At 37.2% G+C, this 19,667-nt stretch overlaps 1 protein-coding gene across 2 annotated transcripts in view; it reads left to right on the top strand.

Moving 5' to 3' along the window:
- dock2-like (dedicator of cytokinesis protein 2) overlaps positions 1-19,667 on the top strand; it is a 156,382-nt gene that overhangs the window by 56,222 nt on the left and 80,493 nt on the right. For both annotated transcript variants that reach the window (XM_067456911.1, XM_067456912.1), the window contains exon 25: positions 9,992-10,134. In XM_067456911.1, coding sequence (XP_067313012.1) covers positions 9,992-10,134 — 143 coding nt within the window. The remainder of the gene's footprint in view (positions 1-9,991; positions 10,135-19,667) is intronic.

A 19,667-nucleotide genomic window follows, 5' to 3' on the forward strand; every position in this document is an offset into this window, starting at 1 on the left:
CGCATTTGCCAACTAGATGTTTATATTTTGTGACTCAGTGGTGCTTGTTTGTGCCGAATTCACCGACATGATGCTGGAGAATTTGCTAGGATGGTTGCCAGGGCATTATGTGGTTGCTAGGTGTTTGAGATAATATTCTGGTCTAAAAAGCTTTAAAACCTGTAAGATTTGTTTGCTGCTTAGAAGTACAATGATTAATGCATAAAATACATCAGAAAAGTTACTGCAGACACATTTAAATGACCCAAAAACAAAATCCCACCAAACTTCACAGTAAAGACATAAACATCCAGATTACACGAGTGTAAACATTTTAAATAATATATATCACCATGGTCTCCTAGTTGATTAATCACAGTAACTGTTTAAAATGTGTGTGCTGTATTATCTAATTAAATATGCACTAATTTACATGCTTTTTCAGAACAGATATCGGAGATAAAACCAGGGTCAAAATTCCTGTTTTGTTGACATATTAGAATTAGTTTCTTACAGAGGGAGGTTTGGGGGATCTATTTATTATTTATAAATTGAGCTGTTTCACATCGTTTCGCACTTGAAGGGTTTTTGACAGTTATTTACGTAAACACAGTGGATTATATCGTATAGCTTTTAATTTGGCAAAATGAGTAGCAATGAGCTCAAGTTACTGTTATTTAACCTTGAAAATGATGTATGATTTGTTGGAATCGTACCTTAATGGTACCTTAAAATCCCAGATAATAACACAAAATTTGAGGAACACCAAGTCAATATCTATTGGAAAAATGTATATTAAACTTTTTTTTCCCCATGATACCACAATTGTTTGATTAAAATTAATGTAACAGATAGCCAACATATAGATCTACTGTAATGCACGGATCTAATATGATGTTACACATTATATTAGATGTTTTTCCTTAACTGTTCCAAACATTCACTTAAAGGCCCACTGAAGTGCTTTGAAACGCGCAGCATTATTCAATGTGTTGACGTAATTTCCCCTGAAACGGCTTCAGCTGTTAGCAGCTCCTCCCCTTTTTTGAAACAGCCAATAGCATTTTGTTAATATACAGTTTGACTAGAGCGCAAGAGCGGACTTTTCTCTTTTTGGTAAAGCCAGTTTCCTCTAACACTGTTTACCATCATAATCTCCGCCATATCGCTTTGAAATGCAGCATTCTGTGCAGAACTCAAATGGGTCGATATGTTTGTTGTCTGCGCGGACTCGCACATATGATCCGCGCTGCCCTCTCGTGTCTGTAGTCTAAATGTAGACCAGAGCCATAGGGGTGTGTGCGCTGCTGCGGTGCATGAAACTAACGTGAAAACAGACTTCATTCGCCTCAAATGAAAGCATATTTACACTGAATCATTTCCCATCACATATATAGTGTGCTATGTGCCTTTCACCATGTAGAAATTAGTAAATGTGTGTTAACAACTGACCGATTTCAGCCTTATCTTCGGCAGTGTAGGGGGCGGGCTTTAGATTCTAGAGAGCATTTTGATTGGACAGAAGATTTGACGAGAAAGTGAAGTCTGCGATGATGTCACCAAAATCTGAGATTCGTTTTAACGGAAGTGGGAGACTGTAAATTTCAAATGCTTATATCTCCTAAATGCACATTTTGTCATAGTTTTGGAACATACCAGCTTATTCATAACTTTAAGGCTAACACAGTCATACTAAAAGCTAAACAACTTAAATTTGGATTTCAGTGGACCTTTAAGACAAAAAGAATAATGTTTGCATGAATACTCGCCATGACAGATATTTTGAAATACTGTGATTTGGTGTATATTGGGATCGTACGCTGTCTGAGGCGTCTTTGTGTGAGTGCTTCAGATCTGTCAGTTAGTGCGAGTGAGAGTTTGTTTACAGCATGAGTTTGAAAATCATATTTAACTGGTTCAGACATATACCATCGAGAATTCACTATGAATATTCATAACGTTTAAATACTGCGCTTTAAAACGATAACAGATTTGTGCTGAGGGGACGCACCAGTCAAGAAGCCAGCAGAGAAAAACTGCATTTTTCATGGACAAAGGAAAGGTGCTTCTTTCAGAACGTACAAATGAAAATACTTTTAGACGTTTAATTGCTATGTTGAGCATTTAATTTATACAAATAAATACGTCTGCTTGAAAGAATACAGAATCTTGTGTATAAAAACTGATCTGTGGGGTATTTTAAGCTAAAACATCACACACTCATACAACATCTCATGGGGACTTCAGAGACTTATTTTACATCTTGTAAAAATGGGCAATCAACCTCCCCTTTAACAGTGATAAATAAATCAGATGAATCATATTCATATGAGCAAACCCTCTGTAAAAACCTCCAGAATAAAACGGTAAAGTTTTGTGTATGTATGAGATGCTGAAGTGAAGATTATGCTTTGTCATTGAACTCTACAGACGACGCAAATAGTTAAAGTCTAACTTAAATGTGCATTTTGATGTTTTCTTTCCACTAGTCTGAAAGAAGACGAGATGTAGAAGTAAAATAAGCCAAAATTGACCAGTGGCTGAAAAAAACCTGTTGTCTTGCATTAAAAGTCTGCTTGAACGGTGGATGTTTTTCAGTGCAGCCGTTGTTGTTTTCGCTCTGAGAGTCCCTCCTAAATAAGAGGCTTGGAATTGATGCACTTTAAAGTTTGTGAATGGCCGGTGTCAGAGCCGCCATCAGCATGTTAACAACATTTTAGACAGCCCGAGGATCCAATTTACAGCTGCGCTCTTGTTCCGCCCTGTAGGAGAGTATTACAGGTGAATTTGAAGCTCAACACATTTCATCAAGGAGAAATATATATATTAACAGCGTGACGAAACATGTTGAGTATTATTGTGCACGAACATCTAAAATCTTGGTAATAGAAAGCGGATTGAATTAGACCTTCAAGTGCTGCATGAAGAGCCAAAGTTAAAGCTCATTCTGATTTCAATCTTCAATGTCGATGTCATTATAGACACACACACACACACACACACACACACACACACACACACACACACACACACACACACACACACACACACACACACACACACACACACACACACACTCTGTTCTCTCTGGCACGGTATGGTGGGTCCGTCTGGTTTAGGCCAGCTGGGTAATTGAAATGGAATCTTATTACCATGTGAAATAGTTTATTGTGAACTCTCAGGATAGAACGACAGATGAAAATGAACGAAGGTTTCTTGGCGAAGAGAAAAGGGTCGAGTTATGATTCTTAAGGGAGCAGTTGTCAAGATTTGTCGAAGGACATGAGACACATTACTGAGATTAGATTAGTTTTTAAATACTTCACGAACAGTAGAGCAGGGCTGTGACCTAGTCTTCACTTCAGTCCTAGTTGAGACCCCGTTTACACCTGCTAGAAAGAATCGGATCTATCTATCTATCTATCTATCTATCTATCTATCTATCTATCTATCTATCTATCTATCTATCTATCTATCTATCTATCTATCTATCTATCTATCTATCTATCTATCTATCTATCTATCTATCTATCTATCTATCTATCTATCTATCTATCTATCTATCTATCTATCTATCTCTCTCTCTCTCTCTCTCTCTCTCTCTCTCTCTCTCTCTCTCTCTCTCTCTCTCTCTCTCTCTCTCTCTGTCTGTCTGTCTGTCTGTCTGTCTTATCTATCTATATTTTTATTGTTGGTAGAGTGTTTTTATGCTTATTTAATTATGTACACATTTTATTTAATTTTTATTGATTGCATTTTATCATGATGGTTATTTATTATTTGTATTTTTTGTTAGGAGACAATGTGACCTTTTTCATGCTTTTATTAATTCATTAATTAATTAATTTACTTATTAATGTATTTAATCCTTTTTTATTTTATTAGCATATTTTATCCTTTTGCTCTTTTTATTTTATTTTATTTTTATAGTTTTATATTTTTTTATATTTTATTTGTTGAGAGACACAGTATGACTTTTTATGTATTTAATCCTTTTACTCTTTTTTTATTTTATTTACATTTTTAAAATACTTTAATTCTTACAGTTAGGAAACAGTGTAACTTTCATTCATTCATTCAATTTATTTCTTTAATTATGTATCTAATCCTTTTATTTTATCTTTTTGCTCTTTATATATATATATAAATATATATATATATATATATATATATATATATATATATATATATATATATATATATATATATATATATATATATATATATATATACATACATACATACATACATACATACATACATACATATATATATATATATATATATATATATATATATATATACATACATACATACATACATACATACATACATACATACATACATACATACATACATACATACATACATACATACATACATACATACATACATACATACATACATACATACATACATACATACATATATATATATATATATATATATATATATATATATATATATATATATATATATATATAATTTACCCTTTTGCACATTTATTATTATTTAGCACTTTTATATATTTTTTTTTTTGTCATATGCCATCATACTGATGTGAGTAATGAATGAAGGTTTATAATCCGAGACCTTTCTCCAACATCCATTCACACGTGGTCACTGCTGAAGCTCGGTAGAGCATATATGCATATGTAAACTGATAACCCAGGGCCGGTTGCACCAGCTGTGTGTAAGTTACAATTTAGCCTAGTTTTGGTCACTACGTTTTGTCTGACCAGACCAAACTAAATATTTTAAGATTGAACACTGGTCTGGGGAGTCTGCTCTGTATTTCCTACTGCACAAGAGGAGTGATCAACGAGCATTATTCAAATGACTCTGGACACATTTGGATAGTCCTTCAACCAATCAGACCACAAGAGGCGTGATCAACGGGCATCGATCCATCTCTTCTCTATCTGTCATCCTGTTAAACACGCCAATAGCGCGTCAGGTGAATAAGGTTCAGCTTTCGTCAAAAGTGTAACAGAAGCAGTAGAAATGAATATACAGGTTTCCAGACTGAGCTGCCGGGCGAAATCAAATCACCGGCAGATCAGGCTGGGTTTACCCAGTCTACACTAAGTTAAAACTTATGCACTACTAAATATTTTTGCATCACACCATTAAACTTACACTTGAAGAAGCATAAATCCTCATATAAACTAAATATTTACATAAGCCTCCGATCAGAAGTAACGGTCAGAATCAAATATCAGGCAGAACTGCATCAATAAGCTCTTGTTTTACATGACAGACTCTTTGCACGTATATGATAATGCCTACATTTACACTCGCGCACATTTTAAGAAAGAAAACATTGTGTGTATAGATTACTTTGTCAGTGGCTCTTCAACATGAACCCGTCCAAAACAGCACGCCGCTGTGTGCATCTGTCCCATCGCTCCGTGTTGTGCACGCCAAATAAAATCAGTCATAATCAACAAATCGAAATTTCTTATTTTTTTACCATGAGTTATGTGAGGCAGTTAATGGCATTTCGACACAACTTCTGCTCACATATTTGAAGGCGACTATTGAATCACTTGTGTCCTACTAGCTACGTTCTGCCTTAAGAACAAAGCACAGAGTTAGTTAGAAACTAGCTAGTAGTTACTGTGCCTCTTGCATGAGCTTTATGTTCCAATTTGAGAAAGGACTTATGACCGGCTTGTGCAACCATACCCTGATCACAGATCATCCTCTTTTCACCCCTCACAGGAAACAGATAGCATTAGACTGGTGTGTTTAAGACAGACAGAGAAAACAATAGAGTATTAGAAGAAAGGTAACTGGCAGATGTGCAGCATTTACCATTTTTCATTTCCACCTTCCTTGAATTTCAAAATGCATTATTTGTAAAAGTCATCTAAGTGATGCATGAAGCACTTTTGGCTGTCCACTAGCGTGGCTCTCGGCCAGGATCAGTCCACAGTAATATAGAGTGTGTTGAGTAAGTGTTTTTTCCTGTTAGGTAAGAGCGTTTCAGCTCGGCCGAGAACACTGTGAGCGTGAACTCCTGATGTGTAGCGTGCTCGGGTCATTCTAGATGTGACGTGTGCATGTATACATGATGCTAAATGTGACAGCTCTGTGTGTTTTTCATGTTTTAATGGTTAATTATGATCATAACTGTGATAAACAGACTCGCTGAGCCCTGCTTCAGTCCAGAAAGATGAAAGGGTCAGTGTGGCCTTGAGAAAGTGCTCGACGGCACATTTTTCTGTTGTTCTTGGCGGTGATATTGATGATGGAAGGGGACACTATAAAAAGCGACACCAGTGAACCCTTCATGAGCTCAGATCGCTCAATATTCCCTCAGGGACGGATCCACAGCAGCATTTATCTCTCTCTCCGAGGAGTCCCGCTCGCCATCGCTCTTTATCTCACAGGGACATTAAGTGTGACAAATCCAATTACCGTTCGCCTCAGTAATTAGCATAAGTGCCTACTTTATGATTGTCATTTATTTACCAGACTCAAGGTGCAACAATTCCGTAAGCGTACGTTAAACTGCCCGTTCACTGCTGGGATGTACACCGCTCAGTCTGTAATCTGCTTTTTTTGATGCATCACGCTCGCTTTAAAGAAGAGCTCACCCGCTGAGACTCATTTTGAGCTCTGAGATAGAGAGATGGTGTTGAGAGGAAGAGTGTTTGTGTAGGAAGATCAGGTCAATGGCAAACGGCTCTTTGACCTGCGTAGTTGTAAATCTCTTACAGCACGTTTTTTAAATCCACCATTAATATTTTTTAATCTTAATAAAAACTAATAAAATTGTTTGACAAGGGCCAAATTGTGATGGCTAGACAACTGTGATTAGGCAGCAAGTGAACATTTTGTCCTCAAATTTGATGCGTTAGAAGCAGGAAAAATGGGCAAGCGTAACGATTTGAGTGAGTTTGACAAGGGCCAAATTGTGATGGTAGACGACTGGGTCAGAGCATCTCCAAAACTGCAGCTCTTGTGGGCTGTTCCCGGTCTGCAGTGGTCAGTATCTATCAAAAGTGCTCCAAGGAAGGAACAGTGGAGAACCGGCCACAAGGTCATGGACGGCCAAGGCTCACTGATGCATGTGGGGAGTGAAGGCTGGCCCGTGTGGTCCGATCAAACAGACAAGCAACTGGAGCTTAAATTGCTCAAGAAGTTAATGCTGGTTCTGATAGAAAGGTGTCAGAATACACAGTGCATGCAGCTGCAGAGCCGCAGACCAGTCAGGGTGCTCATGCTGACCCCTGACCAACACCGAAAGCACCGACAGTGGCACGTGAGCATCAAAACTGGACCCTGGAGCAATGGAAGAAGCTGGCCTGGTCGGATGAATCAAAATGTTTTGCTGGGAAACGTTGGTTCCTGCCATACATGTGGATCTCGCAACTTACAGGACTTAAAGGGTCTGCTGCTAACCTCTTGGTGCCAGATACCACAGCACACCTTCAGGGGTCTAGTGGAGTCCATCTCTTGACAGGTCAGGGCTGTTTTGACAGCAAAGGAGAGACCAACACAATATTAGGAAGGTAGTCATAATGTGATACCTGACTGGTGTTATATGTAATATTTTTGGATACAATTATAAATAACAAATAAATAAATGAAGACGTACTTACATACTTACATATATAAAAAAGTATAGCAAAATATTAGTATAAAGAACCATTTATATGTCACCTTTATTTCTGTAGCACTTAAAACAGTAGTTTGTTTCAAAGCAGCTTTAGTGATAAACAGGAAAATAATGATTCAATGATGCAAACAGTTCATGTTTCAAAAGTTCATGATTCATGAAGCAGTTTAATTCAGCTGTAAAGCAGCTTTACAAAGAAAACGGTGTCATTGATCAGCTGAAGTCAATAATATTGCTGAATATGAAGTGTCCCCAATACATTTAACTTTTTAAAAGAACATCATTTAGTATGATTTATAAGCTGTTTTCCTCATTGGGACCAAAGAAAGTCACTACAAGGACAAGGATTTGGGACACACACACATACACTGTAGTGTATACACATACACACACATGATTTCTTGGATCTCTCTTTCTCTTTGACTATAGCTCTCTCAGCAAAAATCTGATTGATCAACATTGATAATCAGTTGGGCATAAGCCAAAGTGTAAATGAGCTTTTAATGTGCGAGTTTAAGAGGCAGAGGAAAAGATGTTTGAGTGAGAGTCCGTAATGAAGTGCAGCAGATTGAACTCACTTTTAAACCTCTGGTTTGGATCCAGACAGGATCTATAGAGCTGTCAAACAGACCTCACCAACAATCGTGTATTAAACTCACTCATAATTACTGTAGATAACTGTAGTTATCAATTTTGTCATGACCATTTTGTTAGCATTTATGTTTCTATACATTTAAGAGTTCAGTATGTAAATGACCAATATGTACATTCTGATTCATATGTATAATTTTTTGACATAAAATTTTATGGTTTACACACACACACACACACACACACACACACACACACACACACACACACACACACATACACACACACACACACACATGAACATATATCGCTATTTATGAAGTGAAGTGAAGATTATGCTTTGTCATTGAACTCTACAGACGCAAATAGTTAAAGTCTAACTTAAATGTGCATTTTGATGTTTTCTTTCCACTAGTCTGAAAGAAGACGAGATGTAGAAGTAAAATAAGCCAAAATTGACCAGTGGCTGAACAAAACCTGTTGTCTTGCATTAAAAGTCTGCTTGAACGGTGGATGTTTTTCAGTGCAGCCGTTGTTGTTTTCGCTCTGAGAGTCCCTCCTAAATAAGAGGCTTGGAATTGATGCACTTTAAAGTTTGTGAATGGCCGATGTCAGAGCCGCCATCAGCATGTGGCGGCTCTAATATTGTGTTGGTCCCCCTTTTGCTGCCAAAACAGCCCTCACCCATCGAGGCATGGACTACACTAGACCCCTGAAGGTGTGCTGTGAACCCTTTTTGTTTTGGGGCATTATCCTGCTGAAAGAGCCACATGCACCAGGGAATACAGTTTCCATAAAAGGGTGCACATGGTCTGCAACTGCTAGGTGGTTCGTGTCAAAGTGACATTCACATAGATGACAGGACCCAATTTTTCCAGCAGAACATTGCCCAAAGCATCACACATGCCTCCACCAGCTTGCCTTCTTCCCATAGTGCATCCTGGTGCCATGTGTTCCCCAGGTAAGCGACGCACACGCAACCGGCCATCCATGTGATGTAAAAGAAAATGTCATTGATTAGACCAGGCCACCTTCTTCCATTGCTTCGGCTGCTCATGTGCTTTCGGCGGGGTCAGCATGGGCACCCTGACTGGTCTGCGGCTCTGCAGCCCCATACACAACAAACTGCGATGCTCTGTGTATTCTGACACCTTTCTATCAGAACCAGCATTAACTTCTTGAGCAATTTGAGCTCCAGTAGCTCGTCTGTTTGATCGGACCACACAGGCCAGCCTTCGCTCCCCACGTGCATCAATGAGCCTTGGCCGCCCATGACCCTGACGCCGGTTCTCCACTGTTCCTTCCTCTGAGAACTTTTGATAGATCCTGACCACTGCAGACCGGGAACACCCCACGAGGACTGGAGTTTTGGAGATGCTCTGACCCAGTCGTCCAGCCATCACAATTTGGCCCTTGTCAAACTAGCATTTTTCCTGTTTCTAACGCGTCAATTTTGAGGACAAAATGTTCACTTGCTGCCTAATATATCTCACCCACTAACAGGTGCTGAGATGAAGAGATAATCAGTGTTATTCACTTCACATGTCAGTGGTCATTATGTTATGCCTGATTAGTGTATGTTTGTGTGTGTGTGTGTGTATATATATATATAATGTAATTTAAAAAAATAATATTATTATTTTAATATTTTAAATGAATATTTAATAATGTATTTAATTTATTACTACTTAATTTTTTTTTTTTTTTCGGAAATGAAAAGTTATTTTAATTTAATTATTTTGCTATTTTATTGAATGAGTAGACTGAGGTGTTCTGTTATGATGTTATTTGCAGATTGCCGTGACATCTTGTTACCCATGATGCTCAGGGAGCTGAGCGAGGCGTTGGCTGTGGTGGGGGATGGGCAGCAGGACGAGAAGCGCAACAGCGTTGAACTCTTGAACAACATCCTGGAAGTGCTCAGCCGTAAGGACGTGGTAAGAGCCAATCAGAGATCAGCACATTAATACACCAGCCAATCACAGCAGGAGTCAGTGAGGCAGGACTGTGGAGAAATGTCATTATTTTATTCAGTACTGAAAACAATTATGATTAAAAATAGAATATTTTCGATTATTAATAGATTATTGTGTTGCTATTATTCGCTGTGATCTAAATTTATACATGAGACTGAGAATCCAACATGAAGCATTCTTTGGCACTTTTTGAGGAGGATTTCGGGAAGTTTTTGTGGATTCAAATCTTCCAACTTTCCAAGGATTATGATGATACAAATTTATCTAATTAAAAAAACAAGCACACACACACACACACACACACACACACACTCACCTAGATGTAAAACATGGAGCAGGTTTTTAATTACTAAAATGGCAGCGGATTACACTGGGATCCTTTGAAGTCTGATGCTCTAATCTCACTTTCTGAAACGGTGATGCATTTAGACACTGAACTTCCACTTCCAAAGAAACAAGTGAGACAGAGAGAGATGGAGATAATGAAAGAGGTCAGGACACAGACGTGTGTTTATCAGCACTGCCTGTTTAGCTGAAATGGTTGCTCCATCTCTCACACAAAAAGTCATTTTGTTGTGTGTGTGTGTGTGTGTGTGTGTGTGTGTGTGTGTGTGTGTGTGTACATCAGCCCTGGTCCTGCTGCTCTTAGAGGAAAGTTCTGGGTTCAAAACACTTGACGTTTTATCAATTTATTTACTTACAGTGGAAGTCAGCTTTAAATGTTGAAATGTGAAGTTTAGTAGAGCACTTTAATTCATCTGTATATAATTATATAATTTTTTTAATTTAATTATTGTATTATACATTTCACGTAATTTTAAGTAATATACATTTTATTTAAATGCATTTATATTAATGTCGTCATATTATTTTCAAATAAATGTTACATAATTGCACATGAATGTTTATTATCAGTCTTAATTACTATTTATTGCTTCTTAATTATACATATTTATATATGGATGTCATAATATTTAAATGTCCATATACATTTATGTAATTATAATTGTAAATGTTAATATCTAATGTAATTATATTAAACATTTGTATATAAATGTTAAATACGTATATATGAATATTTTGATATGAATATTTTGCTTATTACATATTTACATTTTTAAAAATGTAATAAGCAATATTGTTATTTAAATGGTTATAACATTAAGTTTATTTAATTACATATCATATAAAGCATATTAATATTACTTACCATATATTACTACTTTAAAAATATTAGTTTTCATAAAAATATTTGTATTGCGTATGTATTTATATATAATTTCAAAATTTTATTCTATTATATATTCTATTATATATTATTATATATAATTTATATTATTCATATATTATGTTTTTCATATTATATGAATTGTTATATATAACATATAAAATGTTATATTATAAATTAAATAATATTGACAATAATAATACAATTCATGCATCTATTTATTGTATGGGGATGAAAGGTGGTTTAATCATAATTTTAACAGCAGGACTGCTTTTATAGAGTGACTTCTTGTTATTAAATTAAGGTTTGATTATTCTCTCTGTGTGTCGTCCTTCATTTTCAGTGGTAATCAATCAGTCATGCCACTAGTGCTAAGGAAACAGCAATGTTCAGCCACAGTGTGTACACTCTTCAGGAAGTCAACCAGTGGCGTAACTTTTTTTTAAAAAGTGGATGGGACATAAATTGCGTATCATATGCATGCGAAAAACTGCGTACTATATGCACGCCAAAGCTCATTTTGACGTATGAGGGGCGTTTTTCGTGTGCATATGATATGCACTAAATGGCGTATTAATGGGGGTAGTATTGCTGATACAATCTTATATCAGATATAAAATATGTAAAATAACAATTGCAGAAAAATTAGTATTAAGATATCCGGAAATCAATTAAATAGTTCATTTATTGATATAGATCTCGTTTAATTATTGCATCTAAACACAATATAGCGTTGTGCCAAGATTTTTCACGTTAATAAAGGCAAATAGATTTGCACACTTTGCTTATAATCCCTGGTCTAGTCTGTTAAACTTGTAAGAAGTTCTCGTTTCTAATCTGCCCTCGTAGCCTATTTTTTCTCTCATCAAAAGCGAATATCATCAGCAGGCTACATCAAGAGCAGGAACAGTTTTTGTGCATTTTGTTTCGTGATCTGACCGAAACCAATAGAAAGTCTCACTGCAAGCGTGGCGTTTCTGCTGCGTGTCAGCCGCGGGGCGGCTGCCTGGCGTTTTCTCTGTCTTTGCACACCAGAAGCGTGTCTGACGCGGCGCTGCTGCTGGGAAGCCCTATACTTCATGTTAAATATAAATATATTGCCTATTGATACAGCAAAGACAACGTCGGCAGTAGCCTATTGACCATATATATATGGTATTGACGGCAAAATAGGCTACAGAATATTTCGTTCTGTATTGACAGGTTTAATATTTCAAAATCGATAATTATGTTGTTTTTTATTATTACAAGTAGGCCTATATCTGCATTTATGTTAACCTAAAGAGTTTCTAACATGAAAATGTAATTTATTAATATGTATTCGTGTCAAAATGGCATATACACATCTTTTCCTATGCTGTTTTGCCTAGAAACGCTTCCAACACGCTTGCGTGTCGCGTGAAAAATAGGCGTCTCTTCTATTTGAAGCATGCACGCGTTTTCCGCGCGGCTCGGACCGCGCGTGAGCCGCGCGGCTGACGCAGGCAGTATGCAAGCGCTAACCGGTTAACATGGGAGCCGAAATAAAAACGGACACGCCACGCAGCCGAGACGCTCACGACACGCTTGCAGTGTGTCCCCGGCCGATTAAAGTGCTCGTTTGTGTGAAGACTGCATGAGCCGCGAGAGAAATCTGCACCACTGATAACAGCAGCAACGAGCGCCAGATCGCCTCTTATTTAACAAACGAACAAAATGATAGTGCCTACTCTTCTAGTTAACCAGAGATGTTTTGTTTGTATTAGTTAGGTTCATCCGTGAAGCAAGATGTTTTAAAAAAAAGTGGTGGGGACATGTCCCTCCCGTCCCACCCATAAATTACGCCTATGAAGTCAACCCATAATTGTAGTTCAATCATGAAAACTCGTGGAATAGTTTTAGCATGTTATTGAATATGGCAATGTTAAAGGTTTAGTTCACCCAAAAATGAAAATTCTGTCATTAATTCCTCTCCCTCATGCCGTTCAACACCCGTAAGACCAAGATATTTCTGAAGATATCCGATGGCTCAGAAACGCCTTCATTGACACCAATTCCTGTCATTAAAAAGTCCATCGGTATCTATCATGAATCGATACGCTGATTCATAACGGTTCAAATCTTTGTTTTGAATTCGGCCCATCACTATATAAGTTGTTAGTTAGTTCTTTGCACACAAACTATTCTCGTGGCTTCATAAAATGATTGTAGAGCCACTGTAGTGAGATGGGCTTTGTAACGACGTCTTTAGTGCCTTTATGGGTCTTGAGAGAGGAAATTACATTGGTGTCAATGAAGGCCTTTCTGAGCCATCGGATTTCAACACTAATATCTGTTTGTGAAGATAAACGGAGGTCTTACGGGTGTCGAACGACATGAGGGTAAGTCATTAATGACAGAATTTTCATTTTTGGGTGAACTAGGGCTGTCAACGAATATTTTAAATTCGAATATATATTCGAATAGTTTTTAAAAAACGAATTTCGAAGGTGAAAATTAGTATTGAACGGTAGTTGAGGCGTAGCTGTCTGCTTTGCGAGTGAGCGCGCGCGCATGGGGGTTCAGGGACAGGTCACAGGACAGGAGTCGCACTGTCACTGCTGAAAGTTGACGCGTCTTGCAGTGAAGATGGCAGAAAGTGCAGAGCCCAACTCGACCGCAGCAGAGAAAGAGATTTTAACTCCATAATCTAAAAAGCCATGTCTGGAAGTATGTTGGATTTTGGTCGGTAGGAGGTAAAATTGTTGAGCCGCGAGATAGTTATATGCAACCTATGTAAGATGGAGTTAGCATACCATGCCTCATTTTATTGTTTTATTGTTTTATTTAGACTTCTGGACGGAATGTACGGATGAATAAGTTCAGAGAGATAAACCGGTGCTAGGTTGTGTAAAGATTTGAAGACAAAGAGAAGAATTTTAAAATCTATTCTCTGCCGGACTGTTAACCAGTGTAAAGATCTGAGGATGGGAGAGATATGATCATATTTGCGACAATTATGGATGAGTCTGGCCGCCGCATTTTGGACTAACTGAAGACGGAAGATTTGAGAATCATTGCGTGAATAAAGGATAAATGCGCTGCTTTCACTGGTGTGATTATTTACCGTTTCATGTCAAGGAAAAGTTCCATGTTAAGCACAGCACAGCTCGCTCGGACCGTTCAATATGCTGTAAAACTTCAATTAATATTAATAATATTTGTTTCAATCACTGAATAAAGCCTGCTATATTTGGGACAAGAGTCGCAAGTCTCGCTACCTTAAATTGCTTGCACAAAACTCTTGTTTAGCACTCAACGTTTGTTGAGAGAGAGAGAGAGAGAGAGAGAGAGAGAGAGAGAGAGAGAGAGAGAGAGAGAGAGAGAGAGAGAGAGAGAGAGAGAGAGAGAGAGAGAGAGAGAGAGAGAGAGAGAGAGAGAGAGGTCTGCACTCTTGGCCATTAGTTAATTCACTTGTTTTTGTGTAAGTAATACGTTGTCAAATATGTAAAAACTTGAATAGACTACCTATACAGGTACAAGTAGATATGTCTGTATTAATTTGTCCTGTTATTGACATCATGCACATCATTGACAAAATGCACACCCAGATGTTCGAATAGTTCGAATATTCGTGTTTGTTTTAGAGGGAATATTCGAACATCATTTTTGAGCATTTTTGACAGCCCTAGGGTGAACTAACCCTTCAATATGTTTAGTATTGATGGACTGGATCTGCAAAGTATGGACTTGCTACTACCAACAGACACACTGCTGTGAGCATGTAAGATATAAATAGAGATACTCAAATCCTGTATCAGATCTAGGCAGGTGAAGGGTTTCAGAGGCACTCTGGTAGCGAAGTGCAGGACTAGCTTACGGCAAACACTGAACTAATCTATTTGAATGTTGAGGAAGCAATCTCATTGGCTGCAGGACCAGCAGAGGCCAATTAGATGATGTAAATGCTTGCAAATAGCATGTAACAGACCGATCAGAGTTTCATGACTAAACTCGATAGTTGCCTGAATATTATAACCTTGGATATGAGAAAATGTTCTGATGACACACTTCCACTTTAACTTGTACTGAACCCATAACATTTCTTAAGGATCTGTTTGTGTTTGAGAGGAGAGGAGAGGTGAGGGGTCAGACCCCTGTGATTATATGATGATCATCCAGATGAGCGGCTGATGAGAGTGATGGAGTGTTAGAGAGAGAGCCGAATGAGGACGTGACGGGGTCGTGACCTCTCCTGCCTCCTCGCGTTTGCTCCTTTAACAGGATTCTGAGAGCGTTTCACAGTTCAAATAAACAGCGATCAAGAGAGACGTGTGAGGAAGACGCTCTCTCCCTCTCTTTCTCTCTCAGGGCATGTTTCATGCTGCGGTTTGAATTAAACTCTCCGAGAGGCTTCAAAACATTATTCACATCAAATGATTCTTCTAAAAATACAGATGAGAGAACATCTGTGAGAGCGTGTGATTGTAAAGGGACACGCACACACACACACAGATATTACGGTGATGCTGGGATGAGAATGAGTTGTCTAGGTATTCCTAAGCTGTTGTAAAACGCAGATAAATACACCATGGCACAATCTATCTACTGTGATTTGCACACACGTGTCCAATGGCCTTCTCTGGCCACTAGAAGATGGGGACATTGGTACACTTTTATTTACAAGGCTCTGTTAGGATTATTGCCTCCATACATCTGTACTTTACTCACAAAGAGAAGTGTCGAATCGTACTCTCTGCGATCAGACGATCAGCTGTTGTTCTCTGTTCCTTTTGCCCGCACAGAACTGGGGAAGAAAGCCTTTGTCCACTCGGCTCCTTTTGCTTGGAACATGTTGCAGAAAGACTGGAAATTGACTGCGTTTATGTCTTTAAATGCTTTTAAAACCAAGCTTAAAACAGTAGAGACTGCACCAATTGTTTGTGATGGTTTCTCATAAGCTGTTGTATGTACGTTTTAACTGTTTTTAATTGTATAACTTTGCTGCCTCTTGGCCAGGACTCCCTGGAAAAAGAGGTTCTTAATCTCAATGGGACTCTCCTGGTTAAATAAAGGTTAAGTAAATAAATAAATAAATCTATCATAGTGTGACAAGTTATGCTGCTTAGCAGACTACTAATATATAATGATAGAAGAATTAATATCCATGTCATATTTCAACTCCAAATCAAAAGACATATATACACTACAGTAGAAAAGTTTGGGATCTGTAATAATATTATTATTATTTTATAAAGTCTCTTCTACTTACCAAGACTGCATTAAGGGCTGTGCGATATTAAAGAAAAATGCGATATGCAATATCTTGTTAAATAATGCGATGTACGATACGATATTGCAATTAGTGTGTAAAATCTATTTAAATTATATTTAAAAAAATATTTAAAAACTGAGAATCAAACAATTTGCGTTTCACATTCTTTCTGGGAAAAGAAAGCATCGCTACAACTTCTGAAAGTGACCAGTTGTGTTTTAGCCAACATTTGTGTAACACATTGTTCACGTTTCAGTGTGTGTGTGTCAAACAGTGCGAGACTGCAAGTTATTGTTTTTCGCAAATTATTGCGTTTAATAACTTTTTAACTTCAAGCAAGTCCCATAAGTAACAGTAATGTGCCCAGTCTATTCTCTGCCCAATGTGTGACCTAAAACGTACACTTTTCACAATGTTGAAGTTGCCTATTAAAATTCAGATATTGCGAGCTATTGCGATATGCATATTGCGATATGTACATTTGCGATATTTCGATAATTTTGATATATTGCACAGCCCTAACTGCATTTAATCAGAAAATGCAGTAAAAAGGGTAATATTATGAAATATTAAAATAGTTTTCTATGTTAATCAAAGCCGAATTTTCAGCATCATTACTCCAGTCTTCAGTGTCACATGATCTTTCAGAAATCACTCTAATATGATGATTTGATGCTCAAGAAACATTTAGGCATCTTATATGCTCACTAGCCAGTTTTTTTGTGGGGAAAAAAAGGTTTAGTGCATCATAATGTTTACTGATACAGCTGATGGAAATGCTAAATAATTATCAAATTTTGCACATGTCGCTACAATCTTTTTCCGTTTATTTTTAGCATAAATTACTAGCCTAGATGGACTTGATCCGTTGTGGGACTTGTGGCGCAACTATGCTCGAACCAGAGCTGTTCGGACCAATCAAATTGTCAGGACAGGCTTTATACGATGATGGAGAGATGATGAATGTAATCATCTGATACCGCACCCATTTCTGCTTGATCAAGTATTGATCTAAATTGCCTTTATAACGACGTACATATTATACAATTTAATAATGTATAATAATGTTTTGTTTTAAAATGAATGAGGAAAATGTAGCGCCTTTAAAATCTCTGCAGCTCATCAAAAGATGGGGCGTCTGTCAAACGAAAGAAAGGCTGTTTGAGTTTTCAATACGGACAAAAGAAAGGTAAAATAAACAACATGATTCTGTGTCCGAATAAATAAAATGAATGCCATAAAATCACTATTTCATGGGCAGGATCTGGCTACAACAAATCTTATTTGCGTTTTTTCAGGGATGCCATCATTACACACTGTGGCCACACACACATTACTCATGCAATCTTTTTTTATATGCATATTTGCTTTGTTGATAACAAACTATTGCAAAAAGAGGATGGAAATAGCTGCTGTTGAAACGGTTGCATTTTTGTGGAAATCGTGATTCATTTATTTTCAGGATTATTTGATGAATGAAGTTGAAAAGAACATAACTTATTTAAAATAGAATATTTTGTAACATTACAAGTGTCTTCACTTTTTGATCAATTGAATGCATCCTTGCTTAATAAAAGCATTAATTTCCTTCAAAGATAAGTTCAACTATTGAACAGTAGTTTAAAAGTCACACATTATTATATTGCATTACTCGCTAACAAAATAACTAAGTTACTTATGTGAAGTAATGTGTTGTTTCTTTTTTTTTTTGACAACAAAAAAAGTTTAATTTTTGTCAAATGTAAAGGCCCTTTCACACCTTTACTTTACTAGTTACTTAAAAAAAGTAATCTGCTTACGTAACTAGTGTTAAAATTGTAATGCATTACTCCAAACACTGTTCCTAAATATGCATAGTTTTCATTTTTTCTTTACAGTATTGCAACTATTTACTTCTCATTCTCATTTTGTCCAGTAAATCTGATTACTGTGATGGCTTTTTAATCAGCATATCTTATAGGCAACACATCAAATACTAATACGATGTTCAATACTTTACAACTGAAATGTTTATCGTTGTTTTTACACAACATTTATTAGTATTTGTGGCTAAAGTTGTCACGCAAATGCTGATTTAATGCAAAAACTCTAAAATAGACAATATATAAACAACTCTGAAATATACATCATATAATATTTTAGTAAAATATGTTTTTCTTTGATTTGGGGTGAAATATGAGATTCATGAGTGTGATGAGAGACTGATAGATGAAAGAGAAATGGAAACTACCTGGCTACAGGTATCATCTGCGTATACTCACACATACACACACACACCACAGGGATTATAGGTGTACATGATTAAGCCGTCATCCACTGACCACTGAGAAAGAGAGAAACAGATGTGAAAGACTAAAGCTAGAGAATGAGAGACACACACACACACACACACACACACACACACACACACACAGAGAGTTTGTCGACAGCTGAAGTGAAGTGACGCTGAGAAACACAATATGAAATGAAAAACTCCATGTAGAGATGAACAGATGTTTCTCTCTCTCTCTCAATCCCTCGCTTTATCCGCCTCTGCGTCATGAAATTAGTGAGGGGGTGGTAAACACTCTCTCTCTCTCTCTCACACACACACACGGTCATTTTCATGTGATTCTCACACACAGACAGAAGATGTTTGTCGATTGAAGATGTCGCTGTTTAGAAACTGAATCTACTCATGAGACGGAAGTTGAGAGATACTAATATTGTGATTCAAGTGGTATTTAAGTATTATTTCTATACTATTATAGTACTTATTGGTAACATTATAAACTTGATTAGTGACAACTAACAATGAACAATACAGTATTTATTAATCTTAATGTAATTTTTTCCTGATTTGCGTCTCAGAGTGGCGGACGAATCGCAATAAACTCCATGTTCTCCAAAGCTGCCATGTTCTCTTGCGTTCGGATGCGGGTGTTTGAGAGCAGAATCGTGTGAGACGCTTCAGATTGGGGAGTTAAACCGAATCATTTTGATGACAGACTTTGACTCAGGCGTTTCAGAACCACCAAACCAACATTTCAGATG

The sequence above is a fragment of the Pseudorasbora parva genome, chromosome 11, assembly GCF_024679245.1.
Source record: "Pseudorasbora parva isolate DD20220531a chromosome 11, ASM2467924v1, whole genome shotgun sequence".
Lineage (NCBI taxonomy): Eukaryota > Metazoa > Chordata > Actinopteri > Cypriniformes > Gobionidae > Pseudorasbora > Pseudorasbora parva.